This window comes from Lissotriton vulgaris, chromosome 10 (genome assembly GCF_964263255.1).
Source record: "Lissotriton vulgaris chromosome 10, aLisVul1.2, whole genome shotgun sequence".
NCBI lineage: Eukaryota > Metazoa > Chordata > Amphibia > Caudata > Salamandridae > Lissotriton > Lissotriton vulgaris.
Genome location: NC_141698.1, coordinates 1,138,837,067 through 1,138,854,674, shown reverse-complemented (window position 1 = coordinate 1,138,854,674; position 17,608 = coordinate 1,138,837,067). Strand labels below are relative to the sequence as shown.

The window sequence follows — 17,608 nt, the reverse complement described above, 5'->3', positions numbered from 1 at the left end:
CCTATGCACATGACATGCACCATTTGATGATCTCAGGCTACGCATGAATCCTAAAATGGTACATATGTGTGTATGACTGTGCTCTCACACTCTCTGCAACATCTCATGCTTATGCACAGCAGTGATCACCACACTCAGTTTGAAGCATGTCTTTGACCCAACACCTCCCAAACTGTCCAAGACCATATCAACTATGTATTTGAAAGCAATGAGAGCTTTGAGGCCTTGTCTGGGGAATCAAGCCCTAAATAAATGTTACAGTACAATATAATACTACAAACCAGACAAAGCAGTCTCTGCTCCCAATTCCATTCCAATATCAGCTTTGTACTTGATTGATTGCATCACTCTATCATAAATGGCAAAAAAAGTCGTAACTGAGCACCTCTCTGGTTACGAAGGAGCATGCGCCACCTTCTCAGATGACGGGGCAGGCTCAGCCTACTTCAACACAAGGCTGATTACTTTCTCCAAAACCAGGGATCAAGACACCACTGGCTTACCCTCTGTCTCACATCAAACCCTGCCCGTCTCTCATCATCCCTCCATCAGATTCTTTCTTTAGCATAAACAGAACTTTCTTTCTGGCCTATTCATGCCTGCCAACTTCAAACAGGCAGTTTCTCCAATGTAAAAACCATCTGCAAACTCTTTCATAAACCATTTTCCAGTGTCCTTTCCACTCCTTTTATACTTTCTGCAGTCATGGAGACGCTTCATTTGAACAAACTCATCACCTTCCTCATACAAGTGAGCTCTAATACACCCCAATATATAAACAATGTAGATTTAAACTTCCTTAAAACCTCCTTGATAGTGCTTACCAAGTCACCTGCGCCCCATCACTGTCTTTGTGGCCACTCCACAAGCCTTGGCACCGCACAATCCTAGCCCTTGAGGCTTCTGTCCTGCTCCTCTCATCTTCTCCTGGGACCTCCTACCCCCTCTCTGCTGATGAAACATTTCTGTTATCTTCCTATCCTTCACCTCCCACATTCAAACCACAATAATTGGCAGCCTTCGTACACTCCAGTTCTGGGTGGCAGCACACTGCATCAAACCGAGCACTTCTTATCATCTACTATGCACCTGTTCCTCACCCCATTTCATTTCCTCCTATCTCAATATCCAGCTATCCTCGTCCAGGAACCGGAAGGTTCACTTTGTGGCACCCTCTTATCGTTGCCTTCAACCACTGCCGCCACCAGCAGCACCACTGTGCCACTAATCCACTTCAACCTCAACTCAAGAGTTTACAGCCATCCACAACCCTCACACCCCAGTCTCTCAGTAGATCTGACTCTACACCCAGCCCATTCCTATCAAATTCTAGGCATTCCCATTCAGCGAGCTGAGCATTCCATACTGGAAGCCAATACTGGTTAGAAGGAGACAACCTAAGCACGGCATGGCAAGCTAGCAGGTAGCCCTGCTCAGTCAGGGCCATAATGGTTCTGTCACCACCTAAGCATCACAGAGCTGGCAAACACCGACCAGTGGAATGCTGCTGGCACACCAATACACTTTGGCCAAAATGGAGTATCCTAATCTTTATGCACAGACCTGTGGCGGCTAGTGGCCTCTAAAAGTGGTAAGGCGTTGTTTTGGCTCGAATTCCAGTGATTGAGCCTGACTTTTCAGTGAGTTCGGAAGGGCTCACTCAGTCCCACTCTGACTCACTCACTCTCACTTGGTCTCGTTCTCACTCTGACTCACTAATTCAGTCCCACTCAATCCCATTCATTCTCACTTAGCCCCACTCATTCACACTCAATCAATCTCACCCTGACTAATCTAGTCTCACTATTTCCACTAAGTGCCACTCATTCAGACTCTCTTTGTCTTAATCATTCTCTGGCTAACGCAGTCTCACTTATTCTCTGACTCACTTAGTCCCACTCATTTTCCCTCAGTCTCAGTCAATCAATCTTACTCTGATTCATTCAATCTCACTGGCTGACCTAGCCCCAGTCATTCTCACTCACTCCTACTCAGTCCCATTCACACACACACACACACACACACACACACACACACACATACACACTGTTACCCACAAACACAAACTCTAACCCACATGCACAACACACAAAATCTAAAAGCTTTGAAGTTGTTTTTTTTCTACTTACCTTTCTTCAGGTTCTGGTTGGGCTCTTGCTCTTTGCTTCTCTCAGCTACCAGCACTGGGGCACGAAACTGAAATCCCACACCTGCGCTCTTGCAGGGACCAGGTTTCAGTCTCTGCTTTCCACCCTACACTTTCCCAACTCTCTTTCAAGTTGGCAAAGGGTGGGGTGACAGGCGAATGGTGTGTAGCCAGGGACACTGCAGAGCTTAAGCCTGCAGCGCCCAGGTCTACCTTCCGCTATGACGCTTACCACGTAACAAACGGGGGATGCACAGAGGCGTCAGGGATGAGATTTTGCCAGCCCTGATAACCTCTCTCTGATGCCTGCAGCAGCCATCAGAGACTGTTGCTGAATCCAAAGGAAGTCGGCATTTTTATTTTACCAAGTGTGAATAATAAATTATTATTCACTGCTAGAATAAAAAAAAATATAAAAGACCCAGAACCAAGGGGAAGTAGCTGCTAAGCCTATTAAAAGGAGCTGCCACTAGTGTGGACCCCACTGAGCGCACAGCTAACTTCAACCATTTTTAGAGGGTGGAGAGTGGAAACAGAGCAGTTCTTGGCCTGCCAAGGTTCAGTGAATCCTGCCAGTACTAAATATCTTAGTTCTCATTCTCTGCTCAGGCCAGTTAAAAGGTACAACACCATTTGATATCCCCGACACGTGAGTAAGCCTCTGCAGGCTTTCAGAAGGAAAAAGCTGCAGAATTTACAAAGACCTGTGAAAGAAGACACAATATCTGCTTCCTGGGCCCACTGAGCTCCATCTGCACGGGATGCACACCAGCTCCACTTATCACTGGGGTCTCATTTAACTAAGAGGGACATCAGGAACAAACAGGTTGGAAACACGAAATGAGAAACAAATGAATATTACTTGGTCCCGTACAATGAAATGATGTCACAGACATATGTACATACAGGAGTGGTCATGGATGTCATGTTTAAGGTGCTCCACGGCTGCCTCCCAGCTCATCTCATACAGATCCAGGGTACGATGACTTATACTCACCGATCCTTGACCAAGGCATTAACGATGGGATTTACTTCCTGTATCCTATTGATGTACGCCTGCACCACATCAACACTTTTCACCTGCGGAAAGGACAAAATAAGCATGATGAGATCAGCATGGCCATCGCCTCACTCGAGATTCTAGATCACACTCATCACGAGGACTGTTCCTCTTCTACAAGTATTTACCAATGAAAGATAGACGCAAAATAGTAAATATTGAAGATGCCTAAATGAACAAATTACTTACCTTCGATAAGACCTTTTCTGGTAGAGAGACCCCCACGGCAGATTCGTCACCTTGTGACTATCCCCGGGCATCGGACTGGATCCAGATTCTCTTGTAGCAATTCTCTCGCACATCAATAGATAGCGTTGTGAGGCTCCACAATGGATACGCTTCACCCCAGATATGGTGTCAGGGCCCCTATATTTGCGAAACCTCTGCGCACTGATGTCAGATTCTTTCTGAACTCTCTCCACACCAATGAACGTGGAGCCCTTAGAAATTGAGATATAACAATGTAAAGAAGCTTCTAATATATGGAATTGTATTCATGGACAGTATGAGTCCACTCCACAAAATGGGGTGGAGGGTGGATCGGTGAGGAATTCGGAGTTAGATACAGTCTGTACCAGAAAAGGCATTACAGAAGGTTAGCAACTTGCTTTACTGATAGATACTTCTAACCGCAGATGCCTGAGGGGCGTGGCCACGATGAGCAGCAGAATGGCCGCACACTAGAGCAAATTGCTGCTCTAGAGGTGTAGCCATCTTAATCCGCAGGGGTTTACAATGGAAGACGCACTCCTCCTTAATGGACAACGAAGGTAGATATGTGTTACCCCAGGGAACGCTTTGCAACACTCCGGCTGTGATAGTGAACACGTATGGCCCTAATGTGGATAGCCCAACTTTCTTCCAGCATATCTGGCAGAAACTGCAGACATTGGGGAAGGTAGCGATACTGTGGGGGCAGGGATTTTAATGTAGTTATAATGTCACCTACGGCTGACAGACAAGGTACATCTCGTGAAAATCACCCTAAGACAGCGGCAGTGCTATTAGACATTGTAGAGGACCTCGAGTTGGTGGACACATGGAGAATGCTCCACCCGACAGTTAGAGAAGGCACATGCATGACAACACACAGGAACGCTTGGTCAAGACTGGATTATTGGCTGGTCTCTAGAGACCTGCACTCTTCGGTCACAGAGGCTTCACACCTTCCATGAACATTCTCAGACCATGCACCCACACAAATAAAGCTGAAAATTCCACCGCAATACATACAGCCATTTAGCTGGAGATTCCTGTCAAAGGCATTGCTGGACCAGGTTTTTCGTGAAGAACTCAGGGAGAAACTGACTGAATATTTCAAGTTAAATGAGAGATCAGTGAAATCGCCTAGGACACTGTGGAAGGCTTTTGAAGGTGGTCGCTAGGGGGCACTGCATGTCACTAAAGACGGGAGTACTAAGAACTATACGAAACACACTACGAAATTTGGAAAGAGACATTAAAGATTTAGAAAAGGAAAACCAAGAGCACCCATCCACTACCACATAGGCCACACTTGGGCAAAGTTGACTGAGTTTCAGGAGGAGGCGGAAAGGGAAAAAGCATACTTACACAAATATGCTCAGGCCAGACGTTATGGTGAGGGAGGCAGGGCGGGGAAAACGTTAGCTAACCTCCTTCGCGCTCGAGGGGATCAGAGTATAGAACTGAGCTGCATGTGGGTACTGAGGGGGTGGTCATAACTCCACAGGACATTCTTCAGACTATGACTCACTTTTTTCAGTCGCTATATACCTCCCACACAAACCCATCACATTCGGACATCTCTGAATATTTGGACACTATCGCATTAGCATGGTTCAATAATGGTGCTAGAGAATACATGGAACTTTCCATCGCGGTAGAAGATGTGTGACAGGTAATATCTGGGTATGCCAGCAGATAAGTCTCCGGGGGTGGACGGGCTTACCGCGGCCTTCTATAAGGAATACGTAGATATTATTGCCCCCCGGTTACTTCAGGTACACTTGGAGGCAATGGAAACATGTGTGTTCCCCCCACCCTTAGAGAGGCCACAATAATCACCCTATTGAAACCTGATAAAGACCCTACTAGGCCAGATTCCTATCGCCCGCTATCATTGATCAATCTGGATGCCAAAATATATGCTAAACTCCTAGCTAATAGACTACAGCCCATGCTGCCGCAGATTGCACTGCCTGGTCAATACGGGTTAATACCGGGCAGGTCTACGTCACACTATCTTAGAGTGATATTCGGGCAACCACACTATTTAGCCTCACATGTCCAGGCGGTAGCAGCGCTGCTGGTTGCTACAAAAGCGTTCGACTCTCTTGAGTGGAAGTTCCTCTTCACCCTAATGTCTAGGATGGGTTTTAGTCCCACATTCATTAAACAAATTCAAATAATATACACCAACCCAACGGCTAGGGTGAAGGTGATTGGACAGATATCAGATTAATTTGATATAACGAGGGGAACAAGGCAGGGATGCCCTTTGTCGCCGTTATTATTTGCGATTCTTACTAAGCCATCAGCGGCGAGGCTTCAACAACACCTTACACACCGTAGCATTGGCTTTACATCGAGAGGATTACTGATATCCATGTACGCGGATGACATGACCATTTATTTAACTAACCCCAAAGATAATTTCGACATAGTGATGAGAGAATTGATCAGATATGGCGGGTTGACAGGGATACAGATGAACTGGACCAAATCCGTGCTGATGCCACTCACTGATAATACCGAACAATGTGAGACTGAGTTTCCTATTCAATGGGCGGCAGGTGAAACAAAATATCTGGGCATATGGATTAGTAGATCCATAAAGGAAATATGGCTAGCCAACTATCGGAAGGTGATCGCTTGGATGGAAGGTAAGATACTTAGATGGAAGCAATTGCCGCTTTCAGTAACGGGGCGTATTGCTATTACGAAAATGGTCATCCTACCCAAACTATTATACTTATTTGTAAATATACTCATGCCGTTAAACACTCACTTCTTTAAACAACTCCGAACGGGGATCCTTGAATTGGTTTGGGCGGGAAGACTACCCAGAGTCTCCTGGAAGCTACTGACTCTTCATTCTCCCAGGGCTGCCTAGGGGCTCCAGACTTTGAGGTTCATACCTACAGTGCACGAGCACAGTATTTGCACTACTGGCAACATCCAACCCTGTACCAACCACATGTGGCTATAGAATTAGATATAACTGCGCACACTCCACTGAATGCAGCATTTTACCATCCTTATAAACGGTCTCACTTCGACATAAATTTGGTCGAAACACGATGGGCGTGGAGAAATATAGCAAAGCGGGCAGGCCACAAAGAATTATATGCTCCATCTATGCCACTGGGAGGCAATCCGCTAATTGGTCCACTGATGGACAAGGCTATCACTAAACGCGCAAGGGGGCGCGGCTTAATGGTTGGACGAGATCTAAACCCAGATGAGGAGTTCTCGTCTCTTCAGAAGATGCGTGAGCCAGATACACCCTCGGCATCTGATATGCTGTTGTATTATCAGCTCAGGGCGGCGTGCAGAGCGAGATATGCTGAATTCCCATGTGCTCCGGCCCCATTACCGGTGCTGGAAAATATTTTGTCCAATAATTCCCCTTGGAAATTGATAACACAAATCTATAACATAACAGAATCATCCCCCATCATTTTAAGCATCTCAAAGGCTGAATGGGAAAGGGAAGCTGATATTAAGATTACAAACAAACAGTGGCACTTCTGCTGTTCTCAATTGGAACATCTCTCGCCAAAATATAGGTTACGACTTATACATTTTAATTACCTGCATAGAACTTATTGTACGCCTATACAATTACATCGAATGGGTCGACAACAAGATGCGAGTTGTTGGAAGTGTGGGGCACAGGAAGCATCATTCCTCCATTTAGCATGGCTTTGCAGTCCGATAGAGCATTACTGGTAGGAAATTTTTTAGACATATTGGAAACATTATGGGCATACAACTGCAGGCTATTCCACTTGTGGCGCTTCTGGGCTTTGTACTGGATGTACCTAGAGCTTCCCGTAAATTGACATCCATGTTGCTGTTGCTTGCAAAATGCCAGGCAGCGTTGCATTGGAAAAAATTGCATCCACCTACTGTAGCGGAATGGATAAACACGGTCATATATTGCAAAGATCAATTTTTGACTTATTGGGAATTATTGCCCAGCAGGTCTAGACACTTAGATGTGTGGGTACCTTTTGTGACTTGGCTGGGACAGGGGGGCTCTGACCTTCGGGCAGATCAACATATGTCAACGATTTACCAGATACGGCTCTATGAATGTGGTACTCCTCATGTAAGGCTTAATTTGATTCCATTGATGTCTCTCTGCACTTGGTGTGGGATGGGTTCCTATAGCTGTGGACAGATGGGGTGTATGGCAGGAACTCTTAGGTGGAAAAAAGCAGTATAGATCCAGGGCTACTAACTTGACGATATGGCAGGGGGGCGAGTGTTGTTTACTAGTTTTGTAAATATGCATTTCTATACTGCACATGATAATTTTTACTATTCATATTGAGCACGAGTCGATTACCTTGAAAGTAAAAAATCCTGACCCGCTGCCGGGCCCCCGGGATTTTGGCTTGAAGGCTGTATTCTGCGAGTAAAAGTCATTTCATCACTTGCTGCCGGCCCCAGGGTTGTAGGCATACAGCTGTGTTACTTGTGTGGAAATCAATAAAGGTTTTAAAACTAAAAAAAAAAAAGAAAACGCAGATGCCTCATCTGGTGAATGCTTGATTTTGCCAGTTTCATATGCTTGTCTCAAAGATTAAGCCATGCATGTGTAAGTGCACACGGTCAGTACAGTAAAACTGTGAATGGCTCATTACATCAGTTATGGTTCCTTTGATCGCTCCATCCGTTACTTGGATAACTGTGGTAATTCTAGAGCTAATAGATGCCAATTAGCACTGACCTCCCGGGATGCGTGCATTTATCAGACCAAGACCAATCCGGGCTCGCCCGGCCGGTTTGTTGATTCTAGATAACCCCAGGCAAATCACACGTCCCTGTGACAGCGACGATACATTCAGATGTCTACCCTATCAACTTTCGATGGTACTTTCTGTGCCCACCATGGTGGCCATGGGTAACGAGGAACAAGAGTTTGATTCTAGAAAGGGAGCCTGAGAAACAGTTACCACATCCAAGGAAGGCAGCAGGTGCGCAGACTACCCACTCCCGACACGGGGAGGTAGTGACGAAAAAATAACAATATAAGAATTAGTACACTATAAATCTTTAAACGAGGATCCGCCAATGGACACACAACTGAACTGTTGCTTTGTGAAATTCCTAACCAAGCTAGAAAATACCCCCTGAACCGAGCGCATGCACTGAGCATGAATTACATCTGCACGCCGGGGACTCTTTAAGCATCACTGCGTTCTGCATCTCAGAATGCCCTACATTTGTACATATCTCATTTTCAACAGTGAAATGGAATCCCTCATCTCTATCTTCTCCTGCTCACTGTGAATACGCCACCGTGGAAATGTCTAATTGCTGATGTAATATTAGAATTAACCAATTATTGGTGGGGTAAAGCTCTTCTAGTTAAACAACCTGCTATTTTTGCACATATGTTACCTTAAGTGTTTCTGCATTCTCTTTTAAAAGATTTACAAAAATGTACATTGCACTGCAGACTGTCTAGATGGCACCTTAAGATTTGAAACTCCTCTTCTATATTCCAACATTGCCATTCTGCACTTTAAATACATCTTTTAGAAAGAAAAACAAAAAAGTACTTTGCATGGATTGCATGGCAAGATTTCAAACTCCTTCTTCTAAGCTCCGATATGTCTCAAGTTTAACTGGTACTGGTCCGCCATTCTGCATTTTCATAAACAAATGACCTTTATATATAAGCAAGTCCACAAATTATTTTTCTTAAATGGGAAAATTACTGATTCAAAATTCTGCAGTTGAGGCACGGTGATACCACTACGTAAATTGTTTTACATTTTTTTATGATTGTTTTAATGTTGCAATGGTTCTAATCAACCATTCAATTCTAAATAAATCTTGAAACTCATCTGGTGAATGAATACAAAAGCAGTACCTTCTCAGGGGATGGGTCTGTGGAATGGCTCAGACCAGGTAACCCTGCAGAACAGATCTGCAAAATGCTTATTCTGCCAGAACTGGCTATTCAGCAGTAATGCTTAGTGATGTAGGGAGTGATGCCCACATAGACGCCTGGCAGATTTTCAAGGCGGTACACCTCATGCCATCACAGCGGTAGCAGCGTTTGCTCTGGTGGAATGGGCCCGTAAACAGACCCTCCAGCTTTTCACTAATTTATGAAATAATCACGAAATAAGCTCCGTAGTGTGATGAACACAACAATTACCATTTTGGCAGCAAAAAAAGGCCTTCTGCAGACAGTAAACAAATTGTGACTTCTTATTGGCTGTACGCATGCATGTCACTACATGCCCTGCGCAGCTGTAATAGCTGCTCCCTCCTGCCTGTGTTTATCAGTATATCTACTGAAACGCAAAAAAGATCAGTTCACATTGCTGACATACAGAGCCAATGCTTTTAGGATAACATTTTACCAAGCGATGTTTACAACTCACAGCAGGGCCTGGCCCGATCAAATCCAAATGTATGAACAGAAAGCCCAAACAAACCGACATATAAAAAGTGTGGTGCCGAGCTGAGCACTGAGATCAGAGTAGAACTGAACGCGCAATCTGTGTCAGTATCCAGCAGGTAGCTGGATCTTTGGAGCTGCAAGCACAGACGTTTAAACATATCCCTAGGACACACTGCCCCCCCCCCCGCCAAACCACGCAGACCTGCTATGCCAACATGTGCAGTGGGACTTTGGGAATCTCAGGTCAGTGGCTGAATGTGACAGAGGTTTGGAGAGAACACTGATGCATGCAAACACAGCTCCATGAAAGTAATCATGTCATTAGGGTACATAATGTGCCTGCCTGTTCCTTTCACCTTTCGCTGCTGCTACCCCTGCAGCCCCTCTCCCACGGAATTCACCTCCCAGCCTCTCCACCCTCCCACCTTCCCTACTTAATGGCGGCCGGTGCGCGGTTGCACCCCCGGCGCACCAAAGGCAAGCCCTTCTTCGGCCGGAGCGCGGCCACCGTCAGGAACCCTGGACATCCCACTACCCATCGCTACGACACCACCACCCTCTTCGCATTCAACCCTGGAAGACTTAGAGCATGCCAACAGGCCTCGCCAAACATGACCAGTTCTCCTGCCTCCACTGCCGCCAGACCCTCACTGCCACCACTGCCTCCAACATCGCCGGCGCCAGCACCGGCGACACCCTAAAATGCATCCTCCTCAACGTACGCTCTGTATACAAACACGCCTGAAGAACAGACCTAATATAACGGTTGTTTCTGGGTGACCTCAATATCCACTGGAACGACCCAGTATACTTCACTGTCCAGAACCTATCCAACCTACTTGAAATATATAACCTCAAACAACTCTGCAATAAACCAACTCACATCAAAGGTGCAACACTGGATGCAATCATTACAAACAATGAACTGGTCTCTCCGAGAGCGATTTCTCCCATTGACTGGTCCGACCACCACCTCATTCTGTTCAAGATTGACGCACTTGTCAGCCACTAACCTATTCGTGATGACAAAACTAAACACTGACCCAGAAACATCAAAGAAGTCCCTTTATCCGAACTTGAATCCAGGATTCATGCCCATCTTCAACTCCAACCCTCATCATGGACGGCTGATGACCTTACTACATACCTTAACTAAAAAATGACAGAGGTTTTAGACCTAGTAGCTCCACTCAAACTCAAACAATTGAGGCAAACCAAATCTAAACCCTGGTTTAATGTGGATCTGAATAAGGAAAGGAGTCAACTCAAACAAACTGAAAGGTCGTGGAGACTAAACCCCTCCACCTTACACCTAGGGCAACTTAAATCTGCTAGACAGGCATACAAAAAACAAATTTTCAGTGAAAAGTCGTCTTTCTTCCATAGCCAACTAGATCTGGTGAAAAACAGACCGATAGAACTCTTCAAGGTTGTCAAAAGCCAAACAAACTGCACTCCCTCTCAAGAAATCAAAGCCACCAATGAGTGATGTGAAGAAATTGCCATCTTCTTCATTAATAAAGTCTCAAAAATTGATCAATCCTTCGTTCAAACCGCTAACCCTCTTTCCCTCTTGACCTGCCCCCCTTTAACCACCATTGACCATTCAGAAAGAGTTCTTAACAAGGACAATCAGGCCTGCCTCCAGGTAAAAAACAATGCGCATTGGTCTGACTTTGAGCTAATGTCGGAAAATTTGGTATTCACTATAATTTCTAACCTTCATCCCACACTATGGACCCCATCCCATCCACAATTATAAAAGAACTCAACCACACCATTTCCCCTTTCTGGACAAAAATCATCAACACCTCTCTCACCTCAGGCTGTGTCCCAGACTTCCTTCAACTAGGACAAATCACACCCATTCTCAAGAAACTAGGGGCCGATCCTAATGATCTTAACAACCTCAGACCTATCTCCAACCTCCCATTCCTTGCAAAAACACTGGAGAAATGCGTTCTCCACCAATTCAACAAACACATTGATGAGTTCCACCTCCTTGACACCTTTCAATCAGGATTCAGGAAAGGCTGTAGAACAGAAACAGCTATGCTCAACATTTCTGACGATATTCACAAGGCTTTAGAAGAAGGTGATGCCTGCCTACTCATCCTTATTGACCTATAAGCGGCATTCGACACAGTAAATCATCCAGCGCTTCTGGAGACCTTGTCGAAGCGCTCTGGCATCAATGGCACAGTACTAAAAGGGTTCACCTACTTCCTTCAACACTGCTCGCAACAAATTAAAATCAACTCCTGTCTCTCGAAGCCAACAAAAGTCACATTTGGGGTCCCGCAAGTCTCTATCCTCTCCCCGTCCCTCTTCAATCTCTTCATGGAGCCCCTCAAAATCATCTTTGAAAAAAGCTGGAGTGAATTACCACCTTTACGCTGAAGACACCCAAATCTATTTCAAAATCAAGCCTCCCAGCGACATCCGACACCTCAATGCCACTCTAACTGAGATCCAAACTTGGTTCACGCTAATCACTTAAAGCTCAACCCAGATAAAACAGAACTAATCCTATTCTCTCCAAAAAGCAACCATTGTCCAATCCAAGAGTGACTCAAGAATCTGATTGTCCTAAACTGCCACTCGTCCTATCCGACTCAGATAAATCTCTAGGCATCACCCTTGACAAGAACTTATCTATGGAGGCCCACATCAAAAACTCTGCAAAAAAGTGCTCTTTTCCCTCTAAAACACCTCAAGAAATTGAAACCTTGTCTTCCCCATGATGACGTCAAGACAGTAGTCCAATCCCTAGTTCTCTCTAAAATCGACTACGGGAACGCCATCCTAACAGGGACTCCAAAAGCTCACCTAGCCCCACTAAGGGCAGTGCTGAACATGGCCGCTCGACTCGTATCTGGAGTAAAAAGATTTGAACACATCACTCCAGCGCTCAACTCCCTCAAATGGCTTCCTATGGAAGGGGGTTGTATTTACAAGCTGGCCTGCATCACACACAAAACCCTCCACTCTCTGGCCCCCAACTACCTGAACAACAAACTGATAAGAGCAGGGCAATCCAGAAAACTGAGAAGCTCCAACTCACTCCTTATTCCTCCGAAACTGAAAAAGAAAACCACCCAACACTGATCGTTTTTTGGCAACGCTCCCAGGATGTGGAACGCTCTCCCTGGAGTCCTCAGACGCAAACCCTCCTTCTCCTGTTTTAACACCTTGGCTGCTAGGTGTTTTCCCCTCCTGTGCTGAACCTGCTTGAATACTCGAGAAGGCCTGGAAAAAAGACCCAAACATCAGCACCAGGGGCGTCTTCAAAGACGCCACCCGCATACACCATCAACTAATCCGATCTGCCAAGAAAACCGCATTCAAAGACCATCTTGATAACAACGCCCACAACAGCAAGGAATTATTCAACATCATCAAAGAATTTACCAACCCCTCAGCCAACTCCAACGACATCACCCCCTCTCAAGCCCTCTGCGACTCCCTAGCTTCATTCTTCCACAGCAAAATCGCAGACATCCACAACAGCTTTGACAACCAACCCGGAGACCAACCCACCCAACCCTCTGCAGAACCTACACCCCCCTTGAACATCCTTAATGACTGGAACCCAATCTCCACTGAGGACACCATCCGCCTGATGAACTCCATCCACTCAGGATCCCCCACAGACCCATGCCCTCACCACATCTTCAACAAAGCAGATTCCATCATAGCACCACAACTCCGAGACGTCATCAACTGCTCCCTCAACTCCGCGACCTTCCCGGAAAGCTGGAAACACGCCGAACTCAGCGCCCTTCTGAAAAAACCCATAGCTAACCCCACCGAACTCAAAAACTACCGCCCCATCTCGCTTCTTCCATTCCCGGCCAAAGTCATCGAGAAAGCTGTCAACAACCAGCTCGCCGCCTTCCTCGAAACCAACAAATCCCTCGACTCCTCACAGTCCGGCTTCCGAGCCAAACACAGCACTGAGACCGCCCTCATCGCAGCAACAGACGACATTCAAACTCTACTGGACAATGGAGACACAGTCGCCCTCATCCTCCTCGACCTCTCCGCAGCCTTCGACACAGTCTGTCATAGCACCCTATTACAGCGCCTCAAAAACATCGGAATCCAAGGAAAAGCACTGGAATGGATCACCTTGTTCCTCACCGGAAGAACCCAAAGAGTCCGCCTCCCACCATTGAAGTCAGAAGCCACTGAAGTCATCTGCGGCGTGCCACAAGGATCTTCACTCAGCCCCACCCTCTTCAACGTATACATGAGCCCCCTCGCGGCCATCGCACGCCAACACAACCTCAACATCATCTCTTACGCTGATGACACTCAACTGATCCTATCACTCACCAAAGACCCTAACACTGCCAAAACCAACCTACATGAAGGAATGAAAGAAGTAGCCGAGTGGATGAATCACAGCCGTCTAAAACTGAACTCAGACAAAACAGAAGTCCTTATCCTAGGTACCTCCCCCTCCGCCTGGGATGACTCTTGGTGGCCAGAGGCCCTTGGAAAAGCACCCATCCCGACGGACCACGCACGGAACCTAGGCGTCATCCTGGACTCCTCACTCTCTATGAACAGACAAATCAACGCCGTCTCTTCATCTTGCTTCAATATTCTTCGCATGCTCAAAAAAACATTTCGCTGGATCCCCACAGAAACTAGAAAAACGGTCACCCACGCACTGGTCACGAGCCGCCTGGACTACGGAAACACCCTATACGCCGGTACCACCGCAAAACTCCAGAAAAAACTCCAACGCATTCAGAACGCTTCAGCCAGACTCATACTAGACATCCCGCGTAAAGACCACATCTCTGGTCACCTGAAAAAACTCCACTGGCTCCCCGTTAACAAGAGGATTACTTTCCGCCTCCTAACCCACGCACACAAAGCACTTTACGAACTTGGACCCGAATGCCTCAACACACGGCTTTCCTTCTACACCCCCTCCCGACAGCTACGATCCTCCAACCAAGCCCTTGCTACTGTACCTCGCATCAACAAAACCACCATGGGAGGTAGATCCTTCTCCTACCTGGCAGCTAAAACCTGGAACTCACTTCCCACTCACCTCCGCCTCACTCAGAACCACCTAGCATTCAGAAAGCAACTTAAAACTTGGATATTCGACAAGTAATTCCCCACCCTTCCCCAAGCGCCTTGAGACCCTCTGGGTATGTAGCGCGCTATATAAATCATTTGACTTGACTTGACGAGCTCAGCTCGTCATGAGCATCGAAGGGGTTAAAAGGGACCTGAAAATCCATCTCCTAAACAAATACTTTCCTGACCAAGGTCAACTAACCTAGACCTCAATATCCGAGTTGACTCCCATTCAAGGATTGTTGGTGAACGGACTATGCTAATCACCTTGTTTTCTTTCTTTTTTCTCTCCCCCTCCGTTGCAGTTATTTATTTTTCATGCTGTATTCATTATCCTTGGTTTGCTTACTTACTGCCAGCCTTCTATGTTATTTATTTATTTATGCGATTTTATATAGCGCAGACTTTACCCGAAGGCGTCAGAGCGCTTCACACAAGGAACAGAACTGTTACATGAGGAGAACATTACACGTGAACAAATTACAAAAGCAGACTTTAAGTTACATGAGGTAAAAGTGACAATTGTGAGCCAACAAAATACATGAGGTAGCAAAGGTGCCATGAGGACAAATTGACAAGTGTGCAGGTTATAAGAGAAAATAAAGTACAAATAGAGGTATATCCTTCTGCTGTTTACTGTGTGTATGTAAAGCGCTTTGATACCTGCGGGTCAAGCTAGCGCTATATACAACTTTTAAAATAAATAAATAAAGAGACCCTGTTGCTAGGGGTGCAATGCTGCCAGAGATCAGGGCTGGAGTCCTTTTCTCTGGAGCAGGATACATCCTCCATCAAGAGCAGCCCTGCACCCCTCTTCACAGCCCAATATCCAATCAGAAAGCGGAATACACAGCTTGTCTCCTGGTGGGGTCCCAGCTATGCCAATGGAGCCCCCTCAACTACAACTCCCAGAATCCCTGCTCATCACGTGACTCGCAGGCCGGGTCCATGTGACCGCCACGACAGGGGGCGTTCGTTGCCCATGAGGAAGCTCTGGGGTCCTCCCGATAAAACCACACCGCCCCACAATAGTATCTACCGGTACCTGTCTGCGCCGGATCCTCCGGGCCAGCTGCACCCCCGGAAGCAGAAGCAGTGGTTCGGTCGGGGGCGACACAGTCAACGGCCCGCACCCGCGACCCCCAACTGCCGCTGACAGGCGCGCGACCAGGGCGAAGAGCGCGAGCAGGAAGCGCGAGAGCGCGCGCAGCAGCAGCACCAGGCAGCGCTCCAGGTGGGACAGAGCCATGGCACGAGTGTCTGAGTGACAGCGCGAGACGGCCGCAGGGGACAGTCACAGCCGGGCCGGGGGCGGGTGGTACACTCCAGTAGCACTGCGCATGCCCAGCACAAGCGAAACTGCCGCCGCCATCTTCGACGACCCGCTGATGTTGTGCCTGACCCCAGCATGTCCGCCCTCGACATTGTGCTAAAACAGCGAGAGCGCTCAGTGCGGCCATCTTGGGTGAGGATTCAGGCTGCAGGTTAGGACAAGAACCACCTGAGCATGCCAACCTTTACAGAGCTGCCTACTTTCAACCTGCTTAGGCGTGACTTTTCCATGTTTACAGTGTGTCTTATGTCTGACACCTGGAGTGACGCTTCATGCTAAGCTCATTTATTGCCTTGAAGCAGATAAAGAACCATAGCTGTACAAGACAGGCCCTCAGTACTGCCTCAGCTCTGAGCAGTGCCAGAAGCATGCCCATGAGGGATGCTGTCATGGAGACGGCAGACTGCTCCAAAGCGCTCCTTTACGTTTCTGTGCGTGAGGATCTCATCCACACCAGAACTTACCTTTGCATTCTCTGGCATTCTGCATCAGTAGTACAAATAAATACATAGACTGGTCACACTTACAATCAGAAAACTCCAGAGCTCAGGCCAGCAGTAATAGAGTACAATGCAGGCTGTCTTGCACCACTAATTCACTCATAATACTATAGTCCTCTCTCTCATAACAGGACCCTGAGGGCAGGGGCGGATTGGCTCTGCGGGCACTCGGCCATGGGCCGAAGGTCCGGTGACCCAGTGCCCTCTGTGGGACGTTTTTTTTTTTCCTCCCTTATCCCAGTGCTCTCTGTGGACTGGCAAAGGGGAGGGAAAAAAACGGCCCACAGAGGGCACTGGGACAAAGATAGAAAGGAAAGCAGCTTCGCTGATCGGCCGTAATTATCACCTGTGGCCTCCTTCACCCCCTGCCATGCACAGCAATCATGCCGAGGGGGGGCTGGGGAGGGGTGATTGTGTGGCCAGAATCGGCCTCCCTGGGGGCCAGGTGTTTCTCAGTCCTTTGACCCATTTTCACCTCGTTCCCCCTGGGGCCCACGCAGCCCAGAAACAGTGCTTGTTTTAACACCTCACCCGCAGCCCTTCACATGCAGGCCATAGTGGGCGAGGAAGAGAGGAAGAATGGGTCTCGCAGTGGGGGCCAGGGGATGTTTGGAACGAGCACATCTTCACCTCAGCCTCCCCCTGGCTACCATGGATGACCCAGCAGCTTTACTGCTTTACTAGCCTTACTGCATGATTAACCCCTTTCCTACAGGCCTTAAATGAGATTGTGCAGCACAGGCCGAAAGGTTAAGCATTTGTGACCAGCATCTGTGGACTGCCTTGTCGTAGCATGACCCTGGTGATAGCAGCATTTTTGTGTTACCCTGCTAGGACATTG

General features: G+C 47.2%; 1 protein-coding gene across 1 annotated transcript in view; it reads right to left on the bottom strand.

The window, feature by feature from the left end:
- FAAH2 (fatty acid amide hydrolase 2) overlaps window positions 1-16,243 on the bottom strand; it is a 153,714-nt gene extending 137,471 nt beyond the window's left edge. The window contains exons 1-2 of the mRNA XM_086942244.1: window positions 15,980-16,243; window positions 3,144-3,226 (exon numbers count right to left, since the gene is read on the bottom strand). Of these exons, the coding sequence (XP_086798370.1) occupies window positions 3,144-3,226; window positions 15,980-16,183 (287 nt within the window). The 5' untranslated portion in view covers window positions 16,184-16,243. The remainder of the gene's footprint in view (window positions 1-3,143; window positions 3,227-15,979) is intronic.
- Between the last annotated feature and the right edge of the window lie 1,365 nt (window positions 16,244-17,608).